This window comes from Macrobrachium nipponense, chromosome 37, assembly GCF_015104395.2.
Source record: "Macrobrachium nipponense isolate FS-2020 chromosome 37, ASM1510439v2, whole genome shotgun sequence".
Taxonomy (NCBI): Eukaryota; Metazoa; Arthropoda; class Malacostraca; order Decapoda; family Palaemonidae; genus Macrobrachium; species Macrobrachium nipponense.
Window position 1 is genome coordinate 54,256,427 of NC_061097.1, and position 26,982 is coordinate 54,283,408.

Sequence of the window (26,982 nt, forward strand, 5' to 3'; positions counted from 1 at the left end):
GAGATGGTAGACAGAGCAGAATAGAGTTAGCCATCATCATTGGCAGACCTGTATCTCTTTACCTAAACTTTATCATGTAGAGAGAATAGAATTAGCCATCATCATTGGCAGAAGCGATCAAGCTATCGTCATTAGAAGACCTGTACAATCATACCTGATCTTCACCATGTAATTTCTGAAGAATATATGTATTTTTATACTTTGTGTTTTCTACAAGAACCTCACATCATTGCCGAATCATCATGAGTTTAACACATCGTTGTCATAACCAAGAAGATAATACCGACTTCGTAAGTGATCTACAAACCCCAAGACACTCCAATGAATATGGAAGTGCAATGCCAACCGACTTAGCGTAAGATTATCGCAAGTCTAACATTACCTCATAGGGCACCTTATTATACAAGGCACAGCCCTAATATACAGACCAAAGTCTGATTATAATAATCCCACTTCAACCACTGCTTAGTCCTAGATGTCAAAAGGAAAGGTCTTTGGGAATTACCTTGTTACCACGTTTCGAGTGCTCCTACATGAAAGGCCTGGTTTTGTGAAGTTTTTTCCCCATAATGTTTTTCTTTGGAATGATGGTTAAAAGAATAATTTCTAATGATTTTTGGTTATTTCAGCAAAACAAGGAAGAGATCATGGAATTGAAGATGGAAATTGAGGCTCTTAAATATGGAGAAACTGATCCAGGTAAAAAGGGCAATTCACTCTTTGCTGAGGTTGAGGATCAACGACAGGCTGTAGAGAAGCAGCTGCAGGAGTATAAGAGTAGCTATAATTTACTGAAAAAGCAGTGTGAAGTGAAAACTCAGCAAGTAAATAAAATGAAGGTAGGCTGATATATTTCATTTATAGGCCAGCCCTTGAGAGCTAGGAACTTTGGCTGAGTGCTCAGTGTTACCTATTAGCTTAGCTTCTTTGTTACGTTTTAACATATTAGCTTTTTTGTTATGTTTTAACATATTTTTAACTTTTAATTGTCATTTTTGACCTTTTTACTTCAGTTTTCCCTTTACATTAACTTTTAATTGTCATTGTAAACCTTTATATTCCAATTTTCCCCTTACATGGTTAGAGGTAGTGGGTTATGTCCACTTACCCCTGTTTATGGATTTTCTTCCCGAATGCTCTCAGATATTGGCCCACATGTGACCCCTTTTTCCATGATTCCCGAGGTTTTTACATGAGTCTTTAGTCGTCTTCTTCCATATTAACTTTTTCCTTTTCTTTCTTTTTGACAAACTGTTCTTCATCCCCTCTCATGGTATGCCCAAATCATCTCTTGACATCTCAGTATGTTTTTGCCTGCTGGGCACCACATCTTTGTCACGGCCTCATATTTGATATCTCATGACCATATTGATCTTGAATCTTGACGCACTGTTGTTACACATTTCCAAACTTTTCCAATTTCATTTTCACTGCATATGATTCTACAGAATAGCAAAGAACAGTACAGGCTGTTTGCAGCTATCTGTTCCATTTCATCCAGGCTGCAGCTTCCCTAATTGCTCATTCAATCTTAGCTTCAAAGTTTAGTGTGTCACCTATGTAATGTTCTTCCTCTTGTAAGACCTGCTCATCTACCACAACATGGTTCTTCACTTCCCTGTCTTCCTCATTTGTGCATTTAATACATTTTTTTGCAATCCTGAGTCTCTTATGGCATTATGGTACTAAGGTCACATTTTTCCTTTTCCCCTCTTTTAGTCACCATAAGATTTGTTTATATTGATTTCATATCCTGTCCTTTCTGTTCTTCCACCTATTCAACATTTCTGTGACCTTTTCCTCACATTCTGTTGTTAACACTAGGTCACTTAGTATTATGTGTCCTTTAGTTTATTTTTGGTAGTTTGTTATATGGACCCTTGATGTTTGACGCATATTTTCTTATATATAAGATTAAGGTAGGCAATTTAGTATTGTAGTGATACCAACACCAACTTTAGATCATAGAAATTATATTTTACATGAACAGCTCAAAGAAAAATATTACTATACGAGAACATAGGCAACAAGAAACTGTGAGTATAGAACTGGTAGGAATTGATGGGGTTTCAAGGAACCAGTGCTGCATATTAAATGGACCTGAAATTGATGTTAGAAAGTAGTTGCAGGATTAAAATTGATTTTAGATAAAATAAAGATTTTTTAGCTTCAGTAAAATTTTATGCAGTGTTAGGTGAAAGTCTTTGGAAAAGACAAGAAACTAGGAGCATTCTTGCCCTTTTCATGGGTGGAATGAAGGTGGTGAGATTTAGTGCATTAGAATGGTTTAGTTTAGTAGATGTAGCAAACATTGTCAAAAAACCTTTAAATCCATTAGGTTACAGGAATAGAATTTGGATATGTTTGCATAGTAGAGTATATAATATATGCCTGCATTTGAAATACTTTTCTTACAAAAATAATTCAGGGGAAATATGTATGTGCTTTCAATACAATGTTTTATTTCCCATTACTACATTGATATTTATTCATGCATGTGACTCACCAGCTAAAAAGCTTCTCAGTCAGAGAGACCTTTCCCGAGTAAGCTTAAAGAATTTTTTTGTCAAATTTAAACAGCTCTTCCTCCTATCTTAGTGTGTGTCTTTCTTTGCATGTCTGTACTATATCCAAAAATTATGCTTACCCTCTGGACATTATAAACAATGTACAGCAGAACCTATAAGATGTAAAGCAGTTTTATTTTTCTAGAATCTGCTCCACAAAATTGAGGTGTGCCATATATGCTGTTATGCTTTACTTGCTTGGAAGTAAGTTCATTATCTTGAATAGAATGTAATATTTTCATTTATTTTTATCTTGTAGCTACAGCTGGCTAATCTGCTGAGTTTGAGCAGCAATAGAGTTGATACGGAATACCTTAATCATCTAGAGGAGTCATTAGCTCTTGCTAGAACTCAGTTGGAAGTGTTAACAAAAGACTCGGAGAGCCTTAAAGCCAAGCAGAATGAAGTTGTTTCGCCACAGGTTCAACGTATTCAGCCTGTACCTGAGGTATGTTCAGCAAATACTAGCTTTGTAGTTGGACAATAATTTTGTAGTTTGCAGTACTTTTTTTTTCTTCTATACATGAAGTTATTGAATTCTTGATTGATATAGTAAGTGTATTTATGAATACGTATATAAACTTGCAAGAGATACAATCTGCTATAGAAATTAATACTCGAACCAAAATGTGAAACAGAGGATTTGTCAAGGTAACCCACTGGTTGTGGTTTTGAATAATCTTTTTACAGTTTTGTATTTGCATAACTACATTGAACTTTTTACTTAAGCTTATTGTCATGAAGTTTATGTGACTTTCAAAGGAATGAGTAGGTATGGCCAGAATGTTGAAAACTTGTATTTGAAATTTACAGGCTTGGTGAAATTGTTGAATAAACACAGTAATCTTTATAACTAACCAGGTAAGTGGAAGGAATCCAGGGTGTTGAAATAAATGGTTTGCAGGATCCATATTATTATTATTATATTCTTATTATGCATTCATAAAGAATAAGCAAAAGGACAATTGTCCTGCTAAGAAGGTTTCAAAGAATGGAATACCTAATTTAGAATAAAGCGAATAGAATAAAAAGAAGAGTACACAACTAATAATGATTTAAGTTTATAAAAATGAACAAATCAACCATTTATATATACATAAATAAACAGTGTTGCACAGTACTATGGAGTAGCATTGTATCCTCTTTGGAACTGTTCATCAGGTTAAATTTTCCTAAACCTTGCTGTGAAGGTGATAAAAGGCCTCTGATTTTGGACAGTGCAGCATTGTAAGAACACAGTTGCTGACAGTGCAAAATGAGTAACATAAGTTCATTTTGGAAATAAAACTTAAAAGGTAGTCAAACGTATTTCCTAATGATTGTCAGAGTGATTTTTGCATCCCTCTAGAAAAAGGAACCAACCTCTTTGAGCACTTACAATCTGAAGATAAAGATTACAAGAGGTTGTAGACATCCAAGTAGGACACTATACCAGTGGTTTACGTTGTTTAAATAGTTTGTATGTGCATTTTTTGTACTTAAAATAATACAGAAATAGTAATTTATAATTTGTTGTTTTCAGGTTGCACCCACAGATGATCAACACATGACTTCATTTTTTAAGAATTTGTATACAGAGAGCCAGTAAGTAATTTTATTCCTGTTTAGTAAGTTATATTTCCTGACATATCTAATAGCTCATTGATTATTATTATTACCACTATACCACATAAGGATATACCACTTAACAGTTGATGGTACCATAGGTTCTTTGTAACAGCCTCTTGGTCCCAGATGCTTTGCTTTCTGCCCTTTGCTTCCTCGGTAGCCATCCAGTTTCTTAACTTGACCTCATTCCAATCTTTACCTTTCATTTAAGATTCTACAACTAACCTTTTGAGCAAGCACAGTGTGAGAACTCACTGCATTTGTTAGCCTCTTCTTATTATATAACAGAAGTTGCGTTTTCACATTTTTTTGTTTGTAATACACAGGAATAGGGTCTACATTCAACTGCCATAAAATCATACACATCAAAATGAGTGCTGATTTTGCAGTCCCTCAGTGTATAGATACCTTATTGTCCAGTTTCTTTGTTTTTATTTTAGGCTGTCTTTACACACTTAGCCTAATCATTTTCCAGTTTCTATGTGTTTATTTAAGGCTGTCTTTTTTTCATCTTCCCCACACTGTGATTTCTGTTCGTAGTAGTCTGGTTTGTGTTAGGTGTCTTTGCTGTGTAAGAGTTCAGCAGAATTCTAATATACTCCCTCCTTTTGGTTTTTCTCTCCAAAGCTGTACCTCCTGTCCTATTCACAGATTCAACTGACATGTCCTGCTGGGTCTTTTCTTAAATGTACCCACTGAATATGGCACCTCTGTCATTGTCTGTAATAACCTTTCTCAAAATTTTTGTTCTAGAAATATGTCAATAAGTGAATTTTGCTATCTTTGGATTGATAAGCCTACCATTGCCTAGTGCCAAAGCACTATGGTAACACAAGGTATGGCTACTTAGTGCAGCAAGCTTTCCTCTATAGTACACATTGAAACTGAACCCTTCCAGCTAACTTTAAAGTGGGAGAGGGTGTGAAGAATACCCAGGGAAACTAAAATCTACAATGCAGTTTGGCAAATGAGGAAACAATGTGGCAACAACACAAGGAGGAAATAAGGAGATTTGCAGAGATGCTGACAAGAAGAAATTAGTAGTAAAATAGAGAAACCCAACTTCTAATGAAATGGCAGTGCAAGAATCAATACAGTAGGCATACTAGTCTGAAATGAAATGGTAGATCAGAGTGAAGTAGGAAGAGTAAATGAAGGGCAGTAAAAGAAAATTAAAATAATCCCAGGGAAGATACAAAGTTTCTGATTATACAAATACAAACAAAGAGCAGAAAAAAGAGCAGTTGTTAAATAGTAATTGTTGGCTTGACATTGAAAGTGAAAATTTGTCCCAGGGTCTTGAAGGATTGATGACAGGAACTTGCTTATTTTTTTATATATATAAAAGTTAAATGACCATATAAAATCAAATTGAAGCTATTCCAGATAGTCAACAAGGAAACAAGGATCTTAAGTTTACCAACAGTATCCCCACTAACAATAATTAATAAAAAAAATTCAAAGATCCTAAAAAGTAGTTAAAGAGATAGAAAGGTGTATAGGTCAACAGGTTGGAACCAAAGCTACATTTTCACAGGAGGAGATTATTGATGATAGTATGTATCATCATCATTATCATTACTTATACAGTGGTACCTCGACATACGAAATTAATCTGTTCCGAGGTGACCTTCGTAACCTTAGCTTTTCGTATCTTGAACTGCATTTTACATGTAAATTGCCTAATTCGTTCCAAGCCCTACAAAAACACCCCAGTAAATTTTATTATAAAGCTAAATTAACCAATAAACAATAAAAAACAACAATTTGGACCATTCAATACCTAACTTAATACGTACTACTAATATGTACTACATAGTACCTGTAAATAAAGTGTATTAGTGTACATGGTATACAAGAAATACTGTACGTCTGTAGTAAAATGTGGAACCTTACCTTTCGAGTGAGGCTATCTCCAAAAGTGGCGACAGAGGAGGAGGACAAATGGCAGAAAACTTTTTAGTACGTACACTTAACTTTACGAAAAACATTAAAAAATGTCAGGAAACATAGACTAAACTTTACAAAACACATTAACAAAACCCTAACACTTAACTTTACAAAAAACTTAAAATTAAATCATTTTTTCTTTCTTTTTTTTATTTTTACATTTTTTATTTTTATTTATTTATTTATTTTTTTTTTCAACTTTCTGTTTTTTTGTAGTATCAATTGGATCTTCCTTTTTGCTTACTTCTACTAAAGGCCCATTTAAAAAATAACTCTCCAAGGAAGATTGCTTCTGCCTACTTTTCACAATGTTCCTGAAACGACTCAGGCAAACGTTATCGAACTGCGCAAGCACACGACCTGTGTAAGCCTTTTCGGGGTGTGTCTTTTCTACAAAGGATTGCACCTTATGAAAAGCAGCAAGAGCATCCTTAATTTCTGCCGTTGTCGTAGGGTTGTCCTCCTCCTCGCCACTGCTAGAGAACTCTTCTTGAACGATGTTATGTTGCATGGCCTCCAACTCCTTCAGGTCATCCATTGTAAACTCCTCTTAGCGCTCCTCGAGAAGGTCATTGATGTCGTCCTCTTCGACGACCAGCCCCATGGACTTTCCGAGTGCAACGCTCTCATCAAGATCTGGTTGCAAAACAGTTTCAGGATCGTCAACTGTTTCTGAATCTGCACCAGCTTTGCCCACATCGAATCCCTCGAAGTCTCGGGCAGATACGGCATCAGGCCAGAGTTTCCTCCACGAAGAATTCAAGGTTCGCCTCAAAACCTCCTGCCAAGCTTGATCGATGAGTCGGATGCATATCACAATATCGAAATGCTCCTTCCAAAATTCACGCAAGGGGAGGTTTGTGGTATCGGTGATGTCGAAACATCTCTTGAAAAGATGTTTCGTGTACAGCTTCTTGAGGTTCGATATCACTTGCTGGTCCATGGGCTGGAGGAGAGGGGTGGTGTTAGGTGGAAGATAAAGAAACTTGATAAAAGAATACTGTACTCTGCTAGGATATCTTCCTCGAGGCCAGGAGGGTGAGCAGGGGCATTGTCCAACAACAGCAGACACATTTCAGAGGGAGGCGCTTCTCTTCCAAGAATTTCTTCACTGTCGGGCCAAAACACAGATTTACCCACTCGGTGAACAAAAGTCTCGTTACCCAGGCTTTCGCATTAGCCCTCCACATCACTGGAAGCTTCTCCTTTAGCACTTTGTGGGCCTTGAAGGCTCGAGGAGTCTCCAAATGATACACAAGTAGGGGTTTCACCTTGTAATCCCCACTGGCGTTCGAACAAAGTGCGAGCGTAAGCCTGTCTTTCATAGGCTTATGCCTGGGTAGCTTTTTCTCTTCCTCTGTGATGTACGTCCGACGAGGCATTTTTTTCCAAAAAGGGCCAGTCTCTTCACAGTTGAAGACTTGCTGAGAACTGTAGCCTTCCTTGATCATCATCTCGTCGAACGTCATAATAAAGGCTTCGGCCGCTTCCGTGTCCGAGCTGGCCGCCTCCCCATGCCACACCACCGAATGGATGCCAGTCTGTTTCCGAAATTTTTCAAACCACCCATGAGAAGCCTTGAAGTCTGGGGTTGGCGTTGATGTCCCTTCTCCTCCGTCATCTTCAGCCTGGGCAATCAAATCGGCAAAAATAGCGCTGGCCTTGTGGCAGATTGCCGTCTCGGTTATTGTATCGCCAGCGATTTCTTTGTCTTTTATCCAGACAAGATGCAGCCTCTCCATCTCATCGTGCACGTGGCTCCTCTTGCTAGACAAAATAGTCACGCCCTTGGAAGGTGTGGCTGCTTTGATGGCTTCCTTCTGCTTAAGGATGGTGCCTATCGTCGACGGATTTCGGCCGTATTCCTTAGCGATCACACTCAACCGCATGCCAGCTTCATATTTTTTAATTATCTCCATCTTCGTCTGCATAGAAAGCATCCTCTTCTTTCCGTGAACTTCAGCAACTTTCTTGGTACCTACCCATGACTACGAATATAGTACTGTACGTAATTAAGTTATGTAGTATACGTATGTACTAAAGTTCTCACACAACACGATAAAGTAGTACTACAACGAAATCAGTAACGAATTTACGTTAATAAACGAACGAATTTTGCGTGCGTACACAAACGATGCTGCTTTAGGGTGACCGAAGAACGCCGCTACGTAGATGCACGATGGGAGAGATGCTGACCAATAGGAGAGTAGGATCTAATGGCGGTGACTAGCATCAGGAATCAATGGGAGAGCGGGAGGATGGTGGCGAGTCTACTCAGTTGGTGGCGCACGAGTTTTAAAATTGTTATCGGTGGTCCGGGCAAATCTCGGGACTTTACAGCAACAACCTTTCGTAACCTGAACTATTTTCATATGTAGAGCCAAAAAAATCTTCGTATTTGCTTTTGTAACTTGAATTTTTCGTAAGTTGAGACTTTCGTATGTCGAGGTACCACTGTACTGTATTATATCTACTGCTTACAAGTTAAGATGAGAATTGTTATTTGTACTTTCTTTTATAATGAACACTTTTTTTCTGTTTTCCCATCTGATCATGGATTTTCTGTGCCCTTTCTCAAAGTTTTCTTGGCTCTAATGTGGTTCATCATCTTCTGCTACATGTTTATTACTTATTTGAACAACTGCTTCTCTTCCCCATCTCATCAAATGCACAACCAAAGACTGTTGATCACTCTGTTCAGTACATTTTTTGAGAAAAAGTTGAGTGATAAAAGGTGTGCATGAGTGAACTCCTAACCAAAACAGTTTGATGTAAAATTATAGAAAGTTGCAGTATATTGGTTGTGGCACACCTCAACCTTTGAGATTATGTGATTATCACCCAGTTTGTCGCAAATGTGGCGCCTAAAATGTTACAGTATACTATTCATTATTTTACAGAAAGAAAGTGGAAGAACTTGAGGAAGCTCTTAGAGGTGCTCAGTTTAATAAAGTGGCCTTGAGTGATCGGATCCTTCAGTTGCAACGGAAGCTTCGTCAATCAGAGGCAACCAGAGATGCCACTAATTCAAAATTGATTATTTTGCAAGTTAAACTGGATGAATTAGCTGCCAAGAAAGGGGAGAGTGTTTGTAAGTTCGTAAACATGTGGCATTTTCATAAATTTATTTCCTGTGTTATCCAGTATTATTGATAGGATTTATGTGTTAACAATAAGAGTGCTATCTTAGTTTATAAGATCTCCTAAAAGGTTGATATAGACCAGTAATGATAGGAAATGAAGAACATTTAAATTTTATCTTGCACCTCAGCTGGTGCAGGAGGTATAGCTATGTAATGGAGGGGTAAGTACGTATGTGGAAAATTAATTGCATATTTTGTTGAAAAAATGGTAATTTGTATGGTATTGAACTTAAATTGTGCTTTCTCAACTTTTGTAAGTTTCATATTTTCAGCAGGTAAAATATAAAGGAGCTGACCAATGTTCAATTATTATCCCAACGTTTCAGAAGTCCTCACTAACTTCACAGAGGGTGAATGGTTGGGGTAATAAATACACTTCAGCTATCTTCTGTATACTTCACCTGCTGAAATAAAGAAATTTACATGCCAAGTTGAGAAGGGGCAGCATGCTCAGAGGCATATAAACTGCCATTCTTTTCAATAAAGTATGTCTCAAAGAGGGTCTTCTTTCAAGATATTATTATAATTATAATTGGTTGCAGGTCCACAATAATATCGCATGTGAAGTATAAAGTCTTCAATAGATAATAAAAGCTTTCGAACCTTGTACTAGGTTCATCTTCAGTCAAGTGAACATTATGACTTTAAAAATCCGTCGAAGTAAACTTCTGAACAGGACACTTCCACATGACGAACGCAAATGGAGGAAGCGCTCAACAGCCCAACTAGGTAATTCCTCCATTTGCGTTCGTCATGTGAAATTGTCCTGTTCAGAAGTTTACTTCGACAGATTTTTAAAGTCATAATGTTCACTTGACTGAAGATGAACCTAGTACAAGGTTCAAAAGCTTATATTATCTATTAAATACTTTATACTTCACATGCGATATTATTGTGGACCTGCAACCATTGTCATCATTTTCGACACAGAAAATTGGGCCATAATTATTATTATTATTATTTTTTTTTTTTTTTGCTCTATCACAGTCCTCCAATTCGACTGGGTGGTATTTATAGTGTGGGGTTCCGGGTTGCAACCTGCCTCCTTAGGAGTCCATCACTTTTCTTACTATGTGCGCCGTTTCTAAGATCACACTCTTCTGCATGAGTCCTGGAGCTACTTCAGCCTCTAGTTTTTCTAGATTCCTTTTCAGGGATCTTGGGATCGTGCCTAGTGCTCCTATGATTATGGGTACAATTTCCACTGGCATATCCCATATCCTTCTTATTTCTATTTTCAGATCTTGATACTTATCTATTTTTTCCCTCTCTTTCTCTTCAACTCTGGTGTCCCATGGTATTGCGACATCAATGAGTGATACTTTCTTCTTGACTTTGTCAATCAACGTCACGTCTGGTCTGTTTGCACGTATCACCCTATCCGTTCTGATACCATAGTCCCAGAGGATCTTTGCCTGATCGTTTTCTATCACTCCCTCAGGTTGGTCCTCGTACCACTTATTACTGCAAGGTAGCTGATGTTTCTTGCACAGGCTCCAGTGGAGGGCTTTTGCCACTGAATCATGCCTCTTTTTGCACTGGTTCTGTGCAAGTGCCGGGCATTCGCTTGCTATGTGGTTTATGGTTTCATTTTTCGTATTGCACTTCCTACATATGGGAGAGATGTTATTTCCGTCTATCGTTCTTTGAACATATCTGGTTCTTAGGGCCTGATCTTGTGCCGTTGTTATCATTCCTTCAGTTTCCTTCTTTAGCTCTCCCCTCTGTAGCCATTGCCATGTGTCATCGCTGGCTAATTCCTTTTTATTATTATTATTATTATTATTATTATTATTATTATTATTGCAAGCTAAGATGTAACTACAAACCAACAAAGGCCCCAGTAGGGAGAGTAGACAAGTACAGAAAAATGAACTGAATAGTAAAGAGTAAATCATGAAAGTGAAATAACAAAAATAGTGAGAAACAAAAATGTGAATAGGAAGGAAGAAAAGAGCGTATTTTCACTTTGGAGCCTACTTTGAAATGCTGTTTTTGTACATGAACTTTCCTGTCAGATATATACTTAGCTTACGTCTCTGACGTCAAGCTAAGTATATATCTGCCAGGTAAGTATGTACAAAACCTTATTGTATACTAACAATAACATTTTAGCCAATTTGTTCAAAAATATTTTTCATCTCATTTACAGCTAATGCCTCCAAAAGAGTTAAGCAGGTAACTGAGAAGATACCAGGTTTTGAAAACCTGAAAAATGATGTCGCAAAGGATACGGCAAGTGAAATGGATCCAAGGCCTCCACTGCTGGAAAAGCAGATTGCAAGTAATCCTTTACCTGAAGATACGCTAAAGAGAAAGGATGACTTTTGTGCAGGTAAGAGTAAGTCAGTTTTTCTGAAGAAGTAAAATGTTCTTCCTAGTTGAAAGGTTTGGAAAGCTAACAAAACTAAAATAAAGTCTGATGAAGAACCTTTGTTTTAATGAGGAGGGTTCTGTTATTTGTAATTATGCATGTGGTAATTATAAGGTTACATACATACATATCTATAAAAACATAGTATATATATATATGTCAAGGACAATAGATTTGTTCCGACACGTAATACAAACCCTCGCTCCTTTAACAATAGGAATGTACTTACGGCGTAGCTGGAATTACGGCCGTTGAATCTTGAACAAGGTGGTTAGGCAGTAACTACTGTGACCTCCGGCTGACTGGTCGTTGATCTTTTTTCCCAGTGGGATCCTTTTGGTTTATTTTTGTTTTTTAAATAAATGTGTATATTCGGTGTTTGATATTAATACTAAACAAAGGTTTGTCCTTGTTTTTCAATTAATATACAAACCCACTCTTTGTGACAGCCTTTATAACCGCCCCTCTACTTGTGTTAAGAGTCGGTGGCAAAGGTATACCAACATATTATTTACATTCTTTCGCCCTTTAACACTGGCTCAGACCTGCATGAGGACGAGATATGTATTTAACATGAGGATGAGACATGTATTTAACGTAAGTGACATTGATCCTGTATAATGGGACATGTATTCATCTGGAAATCACGCTTACGCTTGGGAATTACTGAGGGAACTTCAAAGGTTTGTCTGTGTTTTGTTGTTATGGTAATTTCTCTTCTCCTTCTTCCTTTCACTTACTATCGGAAGAAGGTAGAAGGATGGGCGTGTGGTGTTGATGTTGGGGGACCTCCTCTCACTTCGGAGGGCGGTGCCCTTGGATGCGTGAGGAGTATCCTCATTACTTTAATATTTTTTCCTTATTTTACAGATTAGTGGTGGTTGTGTTTTCAGCAGTATTGGTTGGATGCTCTTCGTATTGGTTATCCTAACCTTGGAATTGTACCTATGACTCGTAGCATGTTGCGTACCGATCCTCGAGTGTGTGTACTGATCCCCTGCTGATAATCATATTCATTACCACTACTACCCGGGAGTTATGTCACTGAAGGAAGCTGTTGTGCTGCCCTGTGAGGTTTTTCTACTCTTGATGGTAGAAGTCTGGCAGAATTCGGAGGAACTGAAGAGGAAGAGAGCTCGTCAAGTGTCGTCATCCTCCTCTTCGAGATCATCATATCTTCATGCCTCCTCCTCGGGACTTCTAAGGGTCTGTCTCGCTCCGGTGAGACAGGTGGGTCTTCCGCTGGTCCTCCCGTTCCTCCGGGAACGGGGCCCATCTCTCCATCCTCGGGGAGGAAGCAGACGGGGACCGTGAAGGTACCGGCCACCACTGGTATCTCCTCTCCCGGTTCTGGAGGTTCCACCTCCGGACCGGGAACCGTCTCGGCCGCCCGCTTGCGAGCGTTACCGAGTGTAAGGTCACCTACGGGTGACCGTGCAGCCAGGGTCCAGACTGCTGAGTACGCTCACCGAGTCAGGACCCAGGCACGGAGCGGAAGATGGTAGGAGTCGCTCGGGTGACTCTCGCCAGACCAGCGATCGTCTGGTACCCAGGGTTGACATGACGTTCTCCCGGGTCCATGCATGCAGAGACCGGTGGAGGCTGGCCATCCAGCCCTCTTTTAATTAATTTCTTTCTTTCAGAGGAAGAGTCGGAGGACTGTATCGGCGGTTGCCTGTCAGGTGCACGCTCAGCCCCACCCAGACGACGGTCGCGTTTGCACGACTGACCAGTCTTGGGGGTGGCAGACGCTTCACCTGCCAGGTAAGAGTTTCGTAACCCTCCTCGAGGAAGCGTTCTCTCCACTGCTGCTCCCGCAGGTCCCTCCGGACAGGTGCAGTTGGGCCGTGTTGCTACTGCAACTGACCCAACTCCGTCCTGGATGGAGGACCTGTCGGTTGTCCTGAGGGAACTGGCGAAGAGGAAGTCCAGGAAAAAGAGGAAGGTGTTGCTGTCGTCTTCTACCACTTCTTCCCCTTTGACTTCCAAGGCCCCCCAGCCGAAGAAGAAGGCAGCCTCCTCCCCCCTAAGAAGTCTTGCTCAGAGACCTCTAAGGGTCTGTCCCACCAGTTGGGGCTTCTGCTGGTCCTCCTGTTCCTTCGGGAACGGGGCCCGTCTCTCCTTCCGCAAGGAAGAAGAAGACAGGTACCTCCTCTCCTAGCGCCAGAGGTTCTGCCTCGGTGCCAGGGACCATCTCGGCCGCTCGTTTGCGAGAGGTACCGAGTGTACAGTCGCCCGCGGGTGACTGTGCAACCAGGGTCCAGGCAGCCGAGCCTGCTCGCCCCAAGGCCCCAGGCATGGAGCTGAAGACTGGTTGACGTGACGTTCCCACCAGACCGTCACATAGCGAGGCTGGGAAGGGCTCTCCTCTCTCTCTCTCTCTCTCATCTCTCCGGTGTCCTCTCTCGTCTCTCTCTCCTCTCTCTCGCTCATCTTCTCTCTCCTCTCTCTGCTCTCGGCCACTGACAGCTCTCCTGGGACAACCTCGCCTGGGCCTGGTTCAGCCTCGCCTGGACCTGGTTCAGCCTCGCCTGGACCTGGTTCAGCCTCGCCTGGACTTGGTCCAGCCTCACCTGGGCGCGTCGAGAGGACGGTGCTCGCTCTCACCGCGTTAGTGGACACTACCAGTCACCCGACCGTCGCTCCCACCGGGACCGGACGGCTTGCACGACTGGTAGCAGCTCCCCTGACGAACGAGACCGACACTACCGTCCTCGGTCCAGCGCTTCTCCGGGAGACCGCTGGTCCAGACCTGCAGTTCAACTGCCACCATGGGTTAGTGATTGCCTGCAGTCCTCCCGGCCTACCGGTTCTGCTGGTAGGCAGGGGAGGAGCGCTCGTAGCAGCTCCCCTGACGCAAGAGACCGACGCTCCTTTCCTTGGTCCAGCGCTTCTCCGCAAGAAGACCACTGGTCCAGACCTGCAGCTCGATCGCCACCGTGGGTTGGTGATCGCCTGCAGCTCTCCCAGCCTACTGGTTCTCCTAGTAGGCAGGGTAGAAGCGTCAGGTCTCCCTCACCTGTCCCTTCAACCTCCTCAGGCTACATCTGGAGGAATGAGGGGAACAGGAGTGACTGTGATGAATGCACTTCTTACGGTCCGGCCACAAGCCTGGTTCGGTCTTGGGACCAACAGATCCTTGCTCAAGTGGTTGGAGGAGATCGTGGGGGCTGGCGAGGACGATGACGCTTCCCAGACTCTCGGAGTGACCATCACCGCTGTTCACGTGACGGTCCCGCTGGACCACGCACGCAGAGACCGGGGTGGGCTCCCCCTTCGGTCCTCTTGAGAGGTTTCGACCTCGATGAGGACTGGGACGCGTTGGAGGACGGTATCGGCTCTCTCCTGTCAGGTGCTCGCTCAGCCCCACCCAGACGACGGTCACGGTGGCGGCAGACGTTTAGCCTACAGTACGAGTTCGTAACCCTCCTCGGGAAAAGGTTTTCTCCAGGTGGTAACATTTACCTAGACTCTGAGCGGCCAGCACCGCACGGTGATGGCTGCCCATACTTGCTTCTCCGACTGCTAGTGCCGCTGGGAAGGCGAGCGAGTGTCCAATCTTCCTCCCCCATTCCCTCTCTCCCTATGGCTGCAACAGGAAGGGGAGGGATCCTGCAGAGCGTTCTCCGTATGATTCCATGTCGGGGACTGCGTTCCTGGAGGGACCTTCGGGTCCTACCGGACGTAAGTCCCCGTCGTTGAGGAAGGATCTTGCCCTATCCTCGATTTCTATGGGAATCGGGAGGACCACCACCCGATGATCGTCTGACAAATTCGGGGGGGTTTTGCCAAGTGCTTAGAATTCTTCGGGGTTTCTAGCACTCTCCGAGTGTTCTGGTCTTCTACGAGCTGCAAACACTTGGGCGAAACCACGGTCCAGAGTGGGTGAGACAAGAATCCCAGATAATTGTTATGACGATAATCGGGAATCTTGCCAAATGCTTGAATTCCTGGAGTTTCTAGCGTTCGAGGGAAGTACTGCTGCTGAAGGAAGAATATCTCGGGAGGGGCTCAGCCTGGATGGACCTGACGGTCCGTCCCCTCAGTAGGCGGCCAACCCCGGGATAGAGAAGAACGGGTGGGAACATCCAGTTCGGCTTGAACTATCGTCTTCGGTATGCTGTTATCACCGTAGAAGTCTTCCTTCGGGAAAACTTCACCTTCGCTCTCTTCATTAGAGAATGAAGTGTGTCGGCTTCCAGTCCTTATTCTTGTTCCTCAAATGGAAGAGAATTTAGGATGGAGGTCTGTTTACAGGAACCTACAAATATACTACGTATATTGCCCTCGCGACATGCTTCTGTTATCAGTTGAATTGTCCGAGGTGTAGGCACAAACCGTAGTTAACTCTACGGGTTGTGACCGAGACGAATAGTATCTTCTTAATTGAACTGCAACTCGGGACTGCCCTGCAAACATCCCAGGAGTTACCAGTTTCGATTTTGAGATACTTGTGGTTTTGTTACTACAACAACACCACAGCGTTTGCATTCACTGAAATCCGTTTCGATTAAATGCAAAATTCTTGGACGTATTTTTTTCCGCTCGATGGTTCTAGCCGAACGCATTCCTTCTTGGAATGGATTACCTGGCAACTCAGGGTGACGAGTGAGCGAGAGCTAGCGGTGTATGAGCTGCCTGCCAGCCCTGCCTGCCGCAGCCCAGTACCAGCTGGCTCTCCGAGATAGTACGGTCGGATATTGTCTCTCTCTGCGTGATTGACTACCAAACTGAATCTCTGCCTGGCAATCACAGACCTAGGTCTCTGGTTGGCCGGAATTCTCGCATACGTGGATGACCATCTCTACTGCATCGCCTTTGACATTGTGAGAATTTTCAGACAGAGATATCTCACTAGACTCGCTATCATCTTTCTGTTTACCGCACGGTAATGAGAAGTCTGTAGCCTAGTCTCCCGCTGCATCGCACCTGCCGCTGCGATGACGTGGAATGATTTCTTCAGACATCTGAGTTTGTCTTCTAAATATATCTCGTATTCGTAGGTGTGCAATTGTTCATTGTCCACCCCAAATTGTAGATGTATAACGGAAGACATCGCCTGTTCCCCACCCTGCCAGCTCTACTTTCAAGTCTATAGTTGTCCTCCCTGATTCAGCCCATGAGAAGCAGTTCTTCAGGCAGTACAATCCCTGTGTTTTCATTACTGAAAAGCGCTCCGCTTTCATTGCAACTCCGACTTCTCACAGAACAGCAATGAAGTAGCGGTTTAGCGTTTTCAGTCCTCTGTAAAACAACAGGGATTAAGCTGTCTTCATGGGTTGGTGTCATCAGTGGGACTTTTCTACGTTCAGAATCTTGAGAGTTACTTCTCTTTATTCAGCTGTGAAGACGTCGGTCTGCATTCACCTATCACGTTCGTCTTCAACGGCATATAGTATTGTTTCTCCTTAGCTGAGATTCAACTACTATGAGAACTTCTGTCTTGCCATCAGGGACCTCGGTCTCTAGAAGGCAATTGACTTTCGTCTGTTGGGCACATGCCTTGAGAGAATCATCATCTCGCCTTCCAGCATCGGTGGCCACAGATAGACGATTTGTATGGTCTCTCGGCATAACCCCTCAAAAGGCAAGGGTCATATGACTACGCCTCGGATGCATGGACGGCTTGCTTCACACAACCGAGCGTAGTCAGTCGGCAGCTGTCGAAGCGTCCGAGACCGTCACAAGCTACGCTGTGGACTTTTTATCGGTTGATCCAGATCAGTCACTACTTCATCCTACTGGCGTGTTCCGGTACCCATAAGTATCAACACCCACCCTGGAATGTCAGTGTCTTTATCCACGAGACCGTGAGAGACTTTGCTGCAGTGGGATACGAGACCGCGAGAGACTTCGCTTCAGATGGATAGACCAGTAGATGGGTACTGCACATCACTCCGAAGAATATGTCGGACAGGAAGATGGATAGGTCATTGCGACCATATCTTTCTTTCCCTTCGGGACTGCCCACAGGTCCTTGGAACCTCATTTCCCTGGACCAGTGGTGGATGCTTGCAAGATGTGTTTGCTTACCCAGCTCCTTCAAGAGGACAAGCTGCATCTCGTCCATGGTGTGCTGTTGTAGAGGTAAGAAGGATGCGAGAGTGACTGGCTCTCCCCCTCCCACGCCTCGACCCTCCATTCCTCGTCCTTCGGGTTGAGGATAGGACTCGAACTCACACTGGCTGGTTGGACGATTGATGCGGTAAGCATACACAAAGAGCATCCTTTTTCTGTTTCTTATCAGAATCATAGAAGCAATCCCGCTCCTTCCTCTAGCAAGGGGAGGAAGGAGACTGACAATAATGCAAACCCTTCCCAGAACTTTCCATTAATGTCTCCGACACCAAATATTCTTCACAACCCTTTTTCGGATGAGTCACGATCCCTCACTCATTTCGAAAAGGCCCAGAAGTCTGACTTGATCATGCAGCTCCTATACTCCGATCAAGTTGTCAGAGGCAGCAGGGCACTCCTCCTCGCTCTTACGACCAGGAGGAGTAGCCTAGGTGCGCAGAACCCCAGTCAGTTCTAGAGGCTCACTCAGATTCCTCCCACCTATCAGTGAGTCTTCCTTATGTTGAAGGACCAAGGGATTGTATTACGTGTCTGAACAAATCACAATTTGTCGTAAATTGTATTTTTCCTAACTATACAAACCTGAGGTCCTTTAACAGATATGCCCACCTCATGCCACCCCTCAATCTGAACCTGGGCCGAAAGGCAAAGTGGAGTGTTTACATCCGGGCAGCTAGCCTGCCCCACGGTAGTTACTGCCTAACCACCTTGTTCAAGATTCAACAGCCGTAATTCCAGCTACGCCGTAAGTACATTCCTTATGTTAAAGGACCTCAGGTTTGTATAGTTAGGAAAAATACAATTTACGACAAATTGTGATTTTAGGTAGTAAACCACACATGTAAATAATATAGAAAATTCATAGGATAATTACTGTGTAACAAGTTATAGTAATGGGGAATGGAATTAATTTTGAATGGATAAATGTGAGGAGTCATTTTAGATTCATAGATTTCTTCATTAATTTTTAAGCTTCTTAATCTGCCAAAAATCTCCATGTAAGTGAATCTCAAAAAGATGATTTGCAATTTCAAACTGAGGGTTAATTGTTATAATTTTGTAGAGGAAACCAATTTTTGCAATAGTTTGATTTCTGTTTTCTCTACATTTTATGCTTTTCAGTCATCATAAATTGCTGATTGTGCTAAATAAATATTTCATTTTGCAGGCGTTGAAAATAAGAATGAGACAGATAAGCTAGAAGTAATGCAAGATAATCAGGAGAATTCATCAATCATGTGTAGTTATGATCAAAAAAAGAAAGCCAAGAAGTCTGTTCGTATGACTGAAACAGTAGTTGTTCAAGAAGGTAATGGGGAGGTAAGTGTATAGCTGGAAAAAGTAATAATGAATTGGTTTCCTTGTGACATTCTTCCTTAAGTGATTGAGGTAAGTGAGCTGAAGTTATTTTGCCAGTAATTGAGTATGAATAAGTGCATAAAAATGTTTGTCAATTTAGTTATAGTATGCAGTATTTATGGTCATGTCAGGATGGAAGAAAAAATTGTTCTACATTAGGAGTGTATATAGTTTGAGGAACCTAACCATTGTGTGCCCCTGCCCCTCCACTACTGTGGTAGTTTCCGAAGGAACTTTATGTGAAGTGGGTCGTTTGCCTTACAGTATGCATTACCCGCCACAGCCTAACTAATATTAAAGGTCCACAGAAGCATTTCAGTTCCCATCTGCAATGCTGTGTATCTGTTAGTCTTTTCACATTTGACTTTTTGACTTGCACTTTTACCCTCTAGTTTCTGCTTCTTGTGACAGGATCATCTGTAGTAAGGGGTGAGGGGATTCCTTATTTAACATGTGAATTGTTCTCCATTTTATATGTACTCCCTCAGATTGGAATATTATGGGGGTCCCATTCAGAAAAAGCCGTAGACTTGATCAAAGTAGGCTAGTTTGATTTTTGGTCAGTGGCTGCAGATAGTCTGGGTGGTGTCCTCTTATGTGAACAATTCAAAATGAACAGCATAAGATGCTGCTATTAAATTGACAATTCCTGAAAAGGATATCTTCATCCTCGATGACGTCAAAGAAATGTGAAAGAAGAATCTGCAAGAAGATAGAGATGATTCGTAGGCTACTTCTGAGGCGGTCATTTGCACAGAAACAACTCTGTTGCTCGCAAATATGATGCAACATGAATTTATACAGGCAATTCATATATTTTTTAAGAATTCTTTAATTAGTTTTGTATTTTCCACAAAATTATAATAAAGGAGTTGTTAAGGAATGATAGGGTTTCAAGAATGAGGGGTAAGAAGAATTTGAGGTAGTAATTGATGACTATCAAGATTTGTCAATGGGCCCTTCTGAAGTTACAAAATAGTGAAGAAAAGTGGCTCTTGGGAGCTATTTTATAATGGCCTAGTGCTAGCATAAGAATCTGAGGAACAGGTGGAAATGTTTAAAAGGTGGAGGAGTGGAATGGAGAGAAAAGGATTATCATTCAATGTAAGTAAACAGACTGTATAGTAAGTAACTGGAAAGATTGGAAAGGACACAGTACAGTTAGGAAAATAACTGTATGGTTGTTGTGAGAAAGATGTTGGGGGTGAACTCTTTTCTGTGTGCTAAAGGTAACTGAGATCGTGTCAGAAGAGGTGCTCCGAATTACAAAATATACATGGAGTAAGAAATTTTCTATGCCTGAAATGCATTAGAAGAGCAGTTGGGTTACAAAATTTAGGCTCTATGTAATTTAGGCTGCCAAGCTAAGCACTGGGCACTTGGCCATTCAGTGTTCAAGACACTGAAGAGAGTGAGTTAGTGGTTCACAAACAAGATGAAAATATCCAGGAAATAAAGGAGATGACGCACAAGGATCTGGAGGTGAACTTGAAGAAGAAAACCCCTACACTTATACCAAGAAGTCATAGAGAGGTTGGACTGCAATATTGAAGAAAGGAAGCAAGACTGGAGGTAAAAGTACATGGCCAAAAAGTGGGTGCGGCTGTGGGCCACCAAAGCGAAGATCATGATATGAACAAGAAATTTGGTGGAGAGATGTATTTAGAAGCTTCAGAAAAGATTGATATGGTTTGAACATGAGAAGGCATGAGGTACAGTTAGGAAGGCTCAGGAAAAGAAGATCTAGGCCTTATGGGTATTAATCTTTGAAGAGCACAGAGTAAGGAAGATTAGAGTAACATATCTAATCCATAAATAAAAATGTTTATGGTGCTAAAAGTAAAAAAAAAAAATGTGCAATGATTTTTATTCATATTGATTGCCCCTTTCAGACCTTTTAAAGTTATAATTCCTGCATAGGTTGTTAAAAATTTAGGATGCTCCTGAACAACAATGCTGTGGTTTGTAAACTTTGGTTACTGAATCATGCATCTACATTTTGTTGTTTGCTACTTTTGATTCCAATCTTGACATTTTTGCTCTTTTTGTACTAGAATTACCTCTCAGGTCATAATCGTTTTCGATCTAATATATAACGCTGGAGATTTTTTTTTTTTAATTTCAATCTCTTGTTAAATTACTATTACATTTTCTTATGAATTTTAGGTTCAGGAAGCTCACCTGAAGAGAGATGAAGGAATAAAGCCGCCGCAGAGGACTAAGGTTTTGAGAAAAATGGATGCTCCACTGGTGAAGGTATCTAGTGGAGGACAAGAAAATGAATGTAAACAGCAATAATATTTAAAATTTCTCTTTATTCTTTCGTTTTAAATTTTGTATATGACCGAATTTTATTTTTTTGACTTCATTTTTAGTGTTTTTCATACTTTCCCTTTACTTTTAGTTTCTTCTCATGTAACATATCTTTTCATTCCTTCACTTTTCAACATGTGAAATTTTATTACCTTGAAAATAACTCGAGATGTCAAAACTTCAGCTACTCTGCCCATTTAAGCTGATCTTCATTTTGTTGCAATAACTTGAATATTAAAATATTGAACAATGGAACTTGTTTGTTCCATAACTGTTTAAATCTAGAGTGTACATAGTATGTAAATTTTATATATTTTCTTTATATCTAAGTATTGCATGTTTAAAAAAGGCACAGAAATATGATTATGAACATATACATATGGATAACCAATTATGTAGTCTGTCCTGAAACAAAATTGGTATTCATGATTCTTTGTGTGTCTTCATTCAAACAGTATGTAGATGAGTGCATGTTGAAAGTGTATATGATAATATTAATTTAAAATATATTCAGTGGAAATGAAGTACTGTTTCTATTCAAAACTTGTTTTCTTAGTTTGATAAAAACATATAAATTATGCTATCCTTACCTACTCAGCAGTGCAGCTAAGGACAGTAGTCTGTTTTTGTCCAATGGGAAAACCAGCTTTGAATCAAGACTGGTTTATTTCCATTAAATATATTTAAGCTTTGCCATATTTGCAGTACAGAGGAATTACTGTAGTTTCCTATCAATCTATTAGGACAGTAATTCTGTATTGCAAAAATTACAAATCTCAAATAAATCCTGTGGAGATAAACCACTGTCTCTATTCAAGGCTTGTTTCCTTGGCTAGATAAAAAATAGGGTATTTATTATTCATGGCTCCTTTGGTGAGGAGGTAAGAATAGTTTAGCGTTGATTGTCATCAAACTAAGAAAAACAGCCTGAACAGAGACTGCTTTATTTCCATAGAATATATTTTAAAATAATTTAATATACATTTTCAATGTGCTTTCGAGTTCATTTTCGTGTTGGGATCTCCTCTATAAACCTGTATATCTACCTTGAAGGAAAAAATATTTAACAATAAGTTTTTAAAGCTCTCCCTTCATAGTTATTGATTTTTTAAAAAAATTTTGCTTTCTTGAATATCTTTTACTTTAAAAGTTCTATCTTCATAATATTACCTTATATAATACATTAACTGAAAATTGTGCAATATTTAGTAGCACCTATTAGAAATTAGTGGCTTAATATTCTTGATGTCAGTCTGTTTAGTTTTAGAAGCAGATGTAGGTTTACTTATTGTTTTGGTTTTGTACAACAGTTAATGTGGTTTTGCTTCTAAAATGTTTACACTAAGAATTTCATAGTCACCCTCTCACAATCAAGTACAAGTTGGAAAACTGTGCCATTATTACAAAGGTGTATAAAAAATAACTGAGTTCTCCTTCCTGAGACTGGTATTTTTCAGAGTAGCAAATTAAATTGAATGGTGTACCTAAATTATTAATCGTGCAAAGCCTGGATTCATAGATTCATTATTATAATCAAGTTGCCAGCGAATATCACTCATGTAGGACATTTTTAAGCCTCCATAAGTTTCCTAACATTAGCAGTCTAACCCCATTAAAAGCTTTACTAAATTAATGATGATAATAGTTTCTTGACGGTATTACTTGTTGCATGGAATTGTTCTTGCCTACCTCAATACTGAGAGTAATCCTGCTTTGTCACTATGGATTGATAAATTAAGTACACAATTTTAAATTAGTGTAGCTTTAGAGACTAATTGCATTAATGGAACTAGTATACCAGTCATATAGTATATCAGAAATAACAAAGGTCCCTTGCTTTAAATGATGATGTATTTTGAGGAATATGTAAATTCTTTATTCAGTCAAGGAAAAACTTTACTGGAACAATCATTTGGGTAATATTATTTTCATGCCCACACTAATTTTGTGATGTTATGTCAAACATTGTATAGATTTCAGTGTTACTGTTTGAAAGTATTAAGAATCCATGTTAGAGAGAGATAGACAGAATATTTTCCACATGGAACCAAAAGTTCTCAGCATGTGGTTATCATGAGTTTTATATGTAAAATGTTCAGTATACAACTTTTAGACCTTCTCTTAGTAGGTTAGTTTGTGCTGAAATGAAACAAGTCATGGTTCAACATATTTTATCTTTGTTCTTCCCCATTCATATTTATATATCATGGCTGCATCTAGCATGATTATCTGAAGTTTTTATTTCAAGCTCATGTTGTAATGAACCATATCCCTTACCTCTGATACCTGCTTTTTGGTCCCTATCACATGCAGCAACCTACTGGGTTACTGTGTTTGCTTAGAGGTAAATATAATAATAATTGGACCATAGTTTTTAATTTGTAGTACATATTATATTTTGCAATCCACTTACTTAACAGCAATATAATTTTTATTTTTAATTACTTTTTTCAATCCCTCTCCCTTGCACTGTGAGTTCACTTCCATGTTCCTTATACTTATGTTTATCAGTGGGATAGAGATAAAGTGGTAATAGTTGGAAAAGTTTATTTGTAGTGTCATTGCTCCAGACTGTTTGCCATGCTGTGTCATGAGTAATTAAGTAACCTTTGCTTTCATAATTTTGTGTATTCAGGGACAGCATTGCTGTTGGCCAAAACATGTAAATGAAAAGAATGAATATGTTAAATAGAAAATTGTTCAGTAAAATACGAGTAATATATGTATTATATAAATTAACAACCATTAGTGTGAATTCATATAGACTTAAAAACTAGTAGCATACCTTTTGCATTTACATACTCTTTCAAGTGAAAATTGTGTAAAATACAGTAAGAAAATTGCTTTAATATGTAAATGCTTTGGTGTACTACTCTGTAAATTTCTTTTCATTTAAGCAGCTGTGTGAATATTAATGAAATATTTATGTTGATGATTCTTTAGCTTTAAAAAAGTATGCACATTTTGAAGACAATACAATACATCTGAATGTTATTTTGTAAGGAGGATGATGATGATGTCATAAGATGACAATGGAGTAACAGCTAAAATATAAAAAAGCTTCAAAGGCATCAGTTTTCACTTCAAACACTGCATGAAATGTCCAAAATGCAAGTACGACTGAGCAATTGTAAGTATAAAATAGTTATCTACCATTCTTTGGTCTCGATTTCGCTCTACTTTTCAAGTGTTTATAGTCTTTAACATTGTTACCCGGTGTATAGCACAGGTAGTTGGGAGCAAAGTAAGTAAGTGGTTCATATTGTGGTCCATAGTCCTCAACATATCCAGTCATCTTTTCATACTGGTGCTCTATCGCTTCACGGCCAAACATACATTCGCCATATACAAAACTTGCTGTAAAATAATGAACAGGATATTAAAACCAGTACTATTAGAATCAAATTATAACTAGTAAAAAAAATTTTTTTCACAAAATAAGAAAACATTTATTAAGGAAATTATATTTAGTTTTTTGTACAAAGACCAAATTACAGGTCTTTTCTCTAAACATTCAAGCCAATTTGAGATGCAAGACTTGCTGATGAGGATATGCTTAAGCTAGCCATACACCTGCAGATTTGATCGCTCATGACCAACAGATATGGAATGCGAGAGATGAAATCTGCCGCTCTACTCGCCACTAACTGCGCAGACTAAATCGCTCAGATATCCCAAGGTATATAGAGTGGTCAGGTAGAGTCATTTGTGGGGGGTTGTGGCTTATCCCCCGAAGAGCCGCGTCACCTGGAGGCCAGGTCAGGGCGAGAAGTCACTCAGCTACCGTTTCATTCAAATGTATATCACAGGTCACTTCAGTCATCTCTGTATTGATTTAGTTTTACATTCTTCGAATACAACCATACTTTTGATTTTCTATATAATTAAATTATTATTTAAATAATGCCAAACCACTGCGCCGTGTTTGGTTGTTATTCAAATAGTAGAAAAAAGGAGGCGGTATCCTTTTTCCAATTCCCTCATGATGAGGAAGCAAGACGGAAATGGGTTCATCGTTGTAATAGAAAGGACTACTTTAACCCTACTACTCATCGCATATGCAGTAAACATTTTGAAGAAAATGCATATAAAAGAGACCTGCAGAATGAACTTCTTGGATCGCGAGCCCCAGCAATGAAATTCAGATGTATGATTGTGAGGAAAGCAGTGCAGCTTCTTTCGGAAACATCATCTTAAGCTTTAGATTTTTAAGGAAATCAGGGACTTTTGACGAGCATGTCCTGGGAAAGTACAAGGGACTTTATAAAGCTTGCCGACTCCTGGTTTGATGTGTTCAATTCAAGGGTACCTTATGACAGAAAAAAATCTATAAATACTTATGGGATGCAACTGACGGAACAATAAAATCCCTTGACAATATGAAGTGTACTGCTGAAACAATGCGAGTTTGCAAAAGTAATAAGATCTATCAGTTCCAAAAGGGACTTATTGTGTCATGCAAATCCTTGCCAAGGTTGCATGATATGTTGAAAAGTAAATATGATGTATCATACATAATTACCTCCAGACTTAACCAAGATGGACTGGAAAACATGTTTGGCTGTCTTAGACAAATGGGTGCAACTTATGATCATCCTACGCCAGTTGAAGTCAGACACAGAATAAGGTCATATTTATTTGGCAAAATAAACTCTATAACTGGAAAAAATTGTAACTCGATGAAGGAGTGCGATCCTTCAAATACGTCGGAAGGAATGTTCAGTCAAGAGAAAAGTTGTAAAAATAATGATTCAAATGAAACCGATCTTGAAAGAGAGCTTATGATTTCTGCAATGATGTTTGCCTCTACTGAAGATGAGAAGATGCCAGAAGAAGATTCAGAAAACTGAAAATGAATTTCATGAAATAACTTTAGAGAATGTTGCAGACGAAGAGGACCTTCGATATGTTGGAGGTTATGTGGCATCTAAATTTCCAGATTATCAGTTCTTAGGATGTAAACTTAAAATAGTGAAAGGTACCTGGATTAGTGCAGTAGAGCGACATCATGATAAATTAACGGAACCAAGTGCTGAGTTATTTGAAAAATTAAAGGTAATGGAAAAAATGTTTCAAACATACAATGGAGAAAATACACAGACCAGGCAATGGAGTATTATGCGACTTGGCACGTCACATTGAAAATTGTTTATCCTTGCCTTTTAAAGTGATATTGTTTTTTGTCAGATGGATGTTTTTTAGGATGAGAGCTCTGAATGCCCAAATTTTATCAAGTAGGCAAAAAAAGAAAAAGATGCACAAATTAATAAATAATGCCATGAAAATGTTAAAAATTATTGTTTTTTTCACTTTTACTAAGTATTTTTCATTTCCATTATGAAGCCAAATACTAAGTATTTTTCATTTCCATTATGAAGCCAGATACTGTTATGTGTTATCTATGTCTATCTATGTTAGTTTATTAAATAATGTATTGTAAAATTATACATAAGCCTTTGTAAATAAATGCCAGGTCAAATGCTAATTGAATATTTTTTTTAAGTCCTGTCAAGCATATTAATTTAAGGTTTCTATTATATATTAGAGAGCCAAACATTATCAATCCACGATTTTGTAAGTGTAGTACAGT

General features: G+C 39.8%; 2 protein-coding genes across 5 annotated transcripts in view; one reads left to right on the plus strand and one right to left on the minus strand.

Moving 5' to 3' along the window:
* LOC135209262 (protein Spindly-like) overlaps positions 1-26,877 on the plus strand; it is a 99,868-nt gene extending 72,991 nt beyond the window's left edge. The window contains exons 6-12 of the mRNA XM_064241967.1: positions 630-839; positions 2,827-3,015; positions 4,090-4,151; positions 9,026-9,216; positions 11,421-11,603; positions 18,889-19,040; positions 21,246-26,877. Coding sequence (XP_064098037.1) covers positions 630-839; positions 2,827-3,015; positions 4,090-4,151; positions 9,026-9,216; positions 11,421-11,603; positions 18,889-19,040; positions 21,246-21,377 — 1,119 coding nt within the window. The 3' untranslated portion in view covers positions 21,378-26,877. The remainder of the gene's footprint in view (positions 1-629; positions 840-2,826; positions 3,016-4,089; positions 4,152-9,025; positions 9,217-11,420; positions 11,604-18,888; positions 19,041-21,245) is intronic.
* Positions 23,923-26,982, minus strand: part of LOC135209263 (arrestin domain-containing protein 17-like) — a 64,224-nt gene continuing 61,164 nt past the window's right edge. For all 4 annotated transcript variants that reach the window (XM_064241970.1, XM_064241972.1, XM_064241968.1 and 1 more), the window contains one exon: positions 23,923-24,749. In XM_064241970.1, the coding sequence (XP_064098040.1) occupies positions 24,538-24,749 (212 nt within the window). In that variant the 3' untranslated portion in view covers positions 23,923-24,537. The remainder of the gene's footprint in view (positions 24,750-26,982) is intronic.